The sequence below is a fragment of the Trichophyton rubrum genome, assembly GCF_000151425.1.
Source record: "Trichophyton rubrum CBS 118892 genomic scaffold supercont2.9, whole genome shotgun sequence".
NCBI classification, from domain to species: Eukaryota; Fungi; Ascomycota; class Eurotiomycetes; order Onygenales; family Arthrodermataceae; genus Trichophyton; species Trichophyton rubrum.
Genome location: NW_003456420.1, coordinates 183,071 through 189,907, shown reverse-complemented (window position 1 = coordinate 189,907; position 6,837 = coordinate 183,071). Strand labels below are relative to the sequence as shown.

The 6,837-nt window shown below is 48.7% G+C and overlaps 3 protein-coding genes across 3 annotated transcripts; 1 reads left to right on the top strand and 2 right to left on the bottom strand.

Moving 5' to 3' along the window:
* Window positions 1-2,772: 2,772 nt before the first annotated feature.
* TERG_12508 (uncharacterized protein) lies at window positions 2,773-3,174 on the bottom strand (the record flags this gene model as incomplete). The annotated part of the gene is made up of 1 exon (XM_047751455.1): window positions 2,773-3,174. The coding sequence occupies one exon, from the start codon at window positions 3,172-3,174 to the stop codon at window positions 2,773-2,775; it is 402 nt and encodes a 133-aa protein (XP_047607125.1).
* A 599-nt stretch (window positions 3,175-3,773) lies between these two features.
* TERG_07056 (uncharacterized protein) lies at window positions 3,774-4,952 on the top strand (the record flags this gene model as incomplete). The annotated part of the gene is made up of 1 exon (XM_003232156.2): window positions 3,774-4,952. The coding sequence occupies one exon, from the start codon at window positions 3,774-3,776 to the stop codon at window positions 4,950-4,952; it is 1,179 nt and encodes a 392-aa protein (XP_003232204.2).
* A 375-nt stretch (window positions 4,953-5,327) lies between these two features.
* Window positions 5,328-6,055, bottom strand: TERG_07055 (tubulin-binding prefolding complex subunit GIM3; the record flags this gene model as incomplete). The annotated part of the gene is made up of 4 exons (XM_003232155.1): window positions 5,328-5,520; window positions 5,595-5,662; window positions 5,846-5,977; window positions 6,038-6,055. 4 exons carry the CDS (start codon window positions 6,053-6,055, stop codon window positions 5,328-5,330), a joined length of 411 nt encoding a protein of 136 aa, XP_003232203.1.
* Window positions 6,056-6,837: the final 782 nt, after the last annotated feature.

The following is a 6,837-nucleotide window of genomic DNA, read 5'->3' as shown; positions in this document are numbered from 1 at the left end:
GTAGCAAGGTATTGAGGCGTCCTCAGCTTTGCTGCCTACCTTCCCCCCTGTCACACGAAGGGGATTTGTCTTATGCATTGGACCTTGGGTATTGGACGTCGTATAATTGATACGGGGATGGCAATTTCAAAACAAGCAAAAGCCGCGCCAGGGACGAAAAAGAAAGCAGGAAGGAAGAGGAAAGAGTGGTTCATACATCTGGCATGGCATAGACGAAGCTGCCCATGGGCCGAGCAACGTTTGAGTCGCCGATCGAGGTTGTCGTCAGAAAGACGAGAGTCGAGGTAGCGAGGCACGTAAGATGGATATGGAGGTTGACGTGTGGCGACTTTGGCAGCGGAAACGACAGCTCGGCGGGCTTGAGAAGAGCCATGACTGAAGAAGTTCCGTCAACCTCGCAAAGAGAAACCGAGACCGAGACTGAAACCGCACCGGTCAAGAGACGACGTTCAAAGAGTCAAGATATTATTCTTGTTAGAGCCTAGCTAACCGGCAACCAACTGCCAGAGTTAGTGAGAGATGAGCTAGCCTCGTGGAGAGTTGGGCCTCTCTGTCAAGTTCGGTACGTTCGGCAATAACCAGTCCCAGCCGGCGAAGGAGCTCCAAAGGTTCCTCAGGTTGAGACTTGAGGGGTGACGGAAGCTTCCTCGCTACTCGCTACTGGATGATCCCTCCTGCATGGCGCTGACGGCCGGACGATCTGAACACCCTCCATCAGCGTAGCAGCAGCAGCAGCAGCAGCAGCAGCAGCAGCAAGCACAAAACGGTTGGGCACACCACACCCAGTGTTTCCATGTGGTTTCACTGTCGCAGCTCAGCGTACAGAGCGTGGAGACGGGAACTACCTTTGCAGCTGGCCAATCCAACCCGGCGCTGCCCCTTGGGTGACGCTCAGCTTGGCGGGCGCTCTAATTTCGGCTCAGGCTGGATGTGCGAAGTGAAGGACGGGCGGGACTTTAGGGGCGAACCAGGACGCTTCCGTGACATCGAACCTCGGGCCCAAGCGAAGAGCATCCTCGCTCGTACATGCAAGTACCTCTCTCTCTCTCTCTTCTCTGCTCTCGTTGCGGTTGCGGCAGGTTGCCTTTTTTTTTTTAGTTACACTTTTCCTCCCTGTAGATTTTTAATTCTTCTTACTAACGAATTCTTATCGTAGGGACACCACTATTTGTGAGAGAGAGAGCCCGGGCGCAGAATCCAAGCGAGGACTGGCGAGCCCGTGGTCTGATTCCTTTCAAGAAAATGCCACTCTGGAGCTGTGAAGTCGTTTCAAGCTGGTGGTGATAATACGAGGTTCAAAGCGCATTTTCCTGCTCCTCCCCTTCAGCCTTTGCAAAAATAATAATAGAGTTGGGATTCCTCGCAGTCTAGCCGTCCGCCTCCTTTTGCCTTCGGCCTGTGGAACTGACAGCCGCATGTGCAGGAATTAACGGAGTATGTAACAGCAGATTGTCCCAGGTTTTAATCGACACCAACCGCCTTCGATTCTCAACCCCAGCTTTTTTCCTTTTTCCTTTTTCCTTTCCCTTTTCTCCCTGACCCGAGTCCACTGTTGGGCGCTATAACTATCAGCTCCGGGGTTCTTCTCTCGCAAGTTCCCACCACCGCCTGTCCGTGAGACACGGAACAGGAGCTGTCGAATCCTCTTTTGCTCCCTTGACCCGAGAAAGAAAAGAAAAGAAAACTTCTATTCTGCTGGTCGAAGTTCCTTCTTTGAGTTTCAAGATCAGGTACGGGGGGGGGGAATATAATAAGAATATACATATCCACGAGCCACACACGACAGGTATCTCGTGAGATCTACGATTTACTCATTTAGTTATTTCTCATCCTCGGCACTCCTTTCCAGCTTGTCGGAAGATTTCTTCCTGTGGGGATAGCATTGGCAGCAAGCTGGAACATCATCCGATACTTAACTATGAAAGAGGCCTTTGAACCCCGCGAATTGACTCCAGCTCGGCCATATATATAGCTAGGCCCATATTCCTGGTCGGCAATAAAGCCGCTCCTTGTACCTTGTCTGCTTTTCTTCCCGCCCCGGAACAAAAACCCATTGGAACATCACGAACTACTCATCCAAAAACAGGCATACACTTTCAGTTACATCAATAGAAGAGAATCTGGATGCGAATGGCTGCCACCATTCGAGGCCTGTGAATGAGATTTTGGCCAGAATAGACGGAATGCGACAAGGCTCTCGCTCACACGTCCAGAGCCCAACATTCAGCTGACACTTGTGATTCCTGCATTCAAGCCTGAGAGAAAGACTTTTTCAGAATGCAGAGACAACAATACCCTCCCCCACCTCCTAGGAGTCAGCAGAGTGGCTATTATGCTTCGTCACCTGTCTCGTCTATCAGCTCTACATCAACAACTGCTCCGCGACCACCGTCAGAGCCTGGCTGTGGCTCTGCACCTCACCGCGGCCCGCCAGGCAATGGACTCAAGATATCCAACCTTCTCTACACTTCAGCTCCGCATAACCAGCATATGTCTATGGGCAATGCATATCATCCGCAATATGATTACTCGCAGATGCAGCATGGAGAGAGACCTGGCCTGTTGCTTAGCCCTCTCCATAATGGCTCGATCTCGGATGCCTCCAGCTCTGCAAGCCACATGTCTCCTGCCGTTCCTCAGCAATCGCACAAGCGCGCATATAGACAGCGACGGAAGGATCCTAGCTGTGATGCGTGTCGCGAACGGAAAGTAAAGGTATGTGTTACCCAACCATTGTTACCCGTACAGATGGCTGAGTATATGCTGATATTCTTAACAGTGTGATGCTTCAGACTCGTCAAGTTGTACGGAGTGTTCCAACCGTAATGTCAGATGTCTTTTTACAAAGGAGACGAACCGGCGCATGTCATCTATCAAGTTGGTACCATTATAACTGCTACGCTCGATCTTCGTTTTTTTTTTCTCTAACATAATCCAAGGCAAGTTCAAGATCTTGAGAGGCAGCTTGCTCAGGCGAAGCTTCAACTGCAACAGTTGCGCTCTGGTGCACCCAAAGCTGCCAGTCTCATGGGATCCGATTCCGATATGAACGAAGATATGCCGGCGATTCCAGAGATAGGCTCTCAACCTGCTCGCCTTCACACACCAAACGTTAATTATGACTTTTCTCGAGTATGCTCGAAAATGCGAGTCTATGGAGACGGCCTTCTTCATTTCCCGCAAACCCCGTATTTTCTACGACCGCAGCCTGTTCTGGATGCAGATGTACCCCCGCTTCCCCCAACAAATATCGCACATGTTTTGATGCGACATTATTTCTCTTGTGTTCATTGTCTGTATCCAGTCCTCCACTGGCCTACCATTTTACATGTCTACGAGAGAGTCCATCAGACAGGGACCCTACAAGGCGTCTCGAGGGGTTGGGCTGCTGTCTTTTTTGCCCTGTTAGGCTGCGGATCGCTGCATTCTCTCGATCGAGACTTAATTGCCAAAGGTAAGGAATATATCAAAACCAGTATGGGCTTGATCGACCTTTGGCAAAATACGTTTTCGATTGAGCAAGCGCGCGGTGCAATGCTAGTGAGCATCTACTTGTCTGAACTAAACATCAACTCTGTCAGCTGGGTATGGCTTGGTGCGGCAGTACGGATTGCTCAGGACCTTGGTTTCCACATGGAGTCAGGCCCATGGGAACCGATGGACGGTGAAATGCGGAAACGCGTGTGGTGGTCCATTTACTCGTGGGAGAGGTTAGTTCATACACGACTTCTATGTAATCTTGTCTTCTGTTTGGATAAACTGCTAAAAAAAAAATGGTTAATAGACTGAGTGCTTTGGAACTTGGCCGTCCACTCGCAATTATTGACGAGGACTGTGATATTTCACTTCCATCCTCGATCGAAGAGCAACTTATCCAAGAAGACACTCCGGCCCCAGATCAGAAATCAAATCCCTTACTCGTTATAGTCCACATAATGCGCTGCGTTTCGCAACTTACGAAAGCTCTCAAAAGTTTGGTTATATCGAGTGATACCCTGGAGCTATTTGATCGGCATTTCCGGGCTTGTTTAAACAGCTTCCCGGCGGATTATCACATGCAGTCAAATCAATACTTGGATCCACGATCGCTTTCGCCTGTTATTATTCTCCAGAACACTAGGTTAGTTCTACACCGCCATAACCTCTCTCCCGGATGTCCACCGGAGATCCGGAATATCGCCATGGATCATTGTTTGGCAGTTGCTCGCGATACCACCGGGATTCTAACCAGATGCATGCGCTCGCCAACCTCTGGAGAACCTGGAGCACCTTCGAAAGTAAACGGCGATGACTGGCGCTATCTATTAGCTGCTGCCGCCACTTCCGTGATTTGCAAGCATATCTGGCGATGCATTTTGCTACTGTTATGCAGAGCCGATTATGCTGCTGCGCTAGTGTGCATACAAGCCTGCTCTGCAATCGGAGATGCCAGAGCAGTGAACATTGCTTCGGGGCGATACATCACTTTCTTCTTGAAGTTTTTACTTGAAAAGCAGCAAAAAGAAGGTTCCTTCAACTTTGTGGATGATGAGGAGCTGATGGCCTACGTGTCGGGCGATCTGCAAAGTTCTATGGATACCTCATGGGTTTGGAGGTCAACTTGCTCCAACCCGTCCTTAGATCTGGGGGGCAAGCCACCATCTAGCACGCTAGTCACATCAAACCCGCCATTGAAGACGGAGTCTGCGGACACCGATCGAGCAGATGGTGCTGAAACTGATGACCAAGCACAAGATTGGGAAGGCTGGGGCTGGGTTGAAATGGTAACGCAGCGCTTGTTAGCTGAGCAGCAACAGCAGAACAATGCTATTTCTCCTAACGGTCTAGACAATCCGCGTCTTGATCGCCCAGTCCCTAATGGCGTTAACGACTCTTGCCGCTCTCCCGAGACAGCAACCAGCCCATGTCAAAAGAGCAACATCTCTAAGATGACAATTGCGAATATTATATGAGAATGGAGCGTCCCGAAACCGCCCCTCGACCGAGATATAGCATCGATTCTTCATCTCTCGTGCCACAGCAATCCAGCCATGGCTTGGGCATCTAGCATCAATGCTGAGAACAATGCCACCACTGTCGCTACACTTTACTTATGCCATGGGATATAAAAAGGCACAGAAGATGGGGTGACATGAAATAACGAATGTACATATGATACCCATTTACAACTGGACTTTGTTTACTAGAATATTCTTTTTTAATAATAAGAAGATCTCAATGATCATGTTTTCGCTTCTATTCAGCCGTCGTTGTCCAGTGTACTTTGTCCAGTTGAAGCAATGCCTATGCTGTGCTATGGATCTATATAACACCACTCAATTTTTGTCTCAAGTCTCCAAGTTAATACTTTTTCCAAATCGTGCATAGAGAGCAATTTTTAATTGCTGTGCTTCCTCCTTTAGTGCTCCCAACTTCTCCTCTAGGTCAGAGACTTCATTGTCAATTTTCTCAGTCGAAGCAGCTAGCATTTCTTGTGCCTCCGATAGGGGGAGTGACATGAAAGAGTCACCGATTTTGTATCTACTCCAAGTCAGTACAGCTTATAATAAACCTTTTGCACATACAATCAATATTCATACTGAGGCATTACTTACGGGACTGGAACATCCTCGTCGGCGAGGTCAAGTTCAGCAGAAACTTCCTCAAGATCTTCCTTGTCTTTCTGTAACGTGTGTTAGCCCCTCATTCATCACAATATCTAGCGCAGGATTCAAAATTGACAATGAGTCTGTTGTAGCATAAATCTGAAAGAGGCACCAGTCGTAGAGATAGTAAGGCTTAGGACACAAGCGTGCCGTATTTGCTCTTCACACCGTAGTATCTTCCTCGGTGCCTGGATACGTACCAGTTTCGCCTTGAGCTGCGCTTCCAACACGGCCTCTCTTTGATGTAATCGACTGAAACGATTTATCTTTTCCTGATCTTCACGACGGACCTCAGTCTCTTCGCTACTGGTGGCTTCATCGTCCTTCGAGAGCTAACATGCCTGTCAGCAGGAGCTAATACGGTGGCCGCGTCGTCGGGGGTATATACTTACCATCCGACGTTGAAACATCCTGACCTCTGGGGTTTGTACAATTAGAAAGGTCTCCTATCAATATCTGGTATATCTATAGCCTGCCGGCTGGGTGTTGTTGGGAGTTATATCAATTATACAGTGTTGAAGGTGTTGATGTTGTTGGAGAGTTATCAAATGGAGGCACAACCGATGCGAATTTTGATATTCAATTTAACAAACAACGAGTCTCGTGCGAATAACTACCAGCACCAGCATGAACTACATCCAACAGAAGCCCGGATCTGTCTAGGGAATTACACACTTAACGATGATGCGTTTAGCGAGCACCCACGGAAATTTCCGTGGATACACGCCCGCCGCCTAGGCGGTTTGCAGATAGAGTTGACAGAAATATAGGATATCAAAGAATCAAATGTTTGAAATCCCTTTACATATCCGTCTATGCATTATAATGCGTCCTTCTCTCTATATTATACATTCTAGCTGTCTGTACCTGCTTCTTCTCTCTGCTGCCAGGTCCCAATAGCAGTATCACGTGACACGACCTGAAGGGGAATGTTTAGTTATGATGCAACGCTGCGAAAGTCCAGCTTGCAAGCAGTTTACAGCTTTTGCATCCACCTTGGTAGAGAAACTGCACATTTCCACGACGAAGCCGCTCACAAACCCTCTCTGGAGCTTCTCTTTCGATTTACCCATCCGTCTTTACTCGCTCGCTCTTTTGGCCCCCGTCGCAAACCTGGAACTGTTGGGACAGCCAACCCGCGTGACGTCCTGAATTAAAGCCGAGCTTGGGCTGTAGCCTGCTACGACAACGA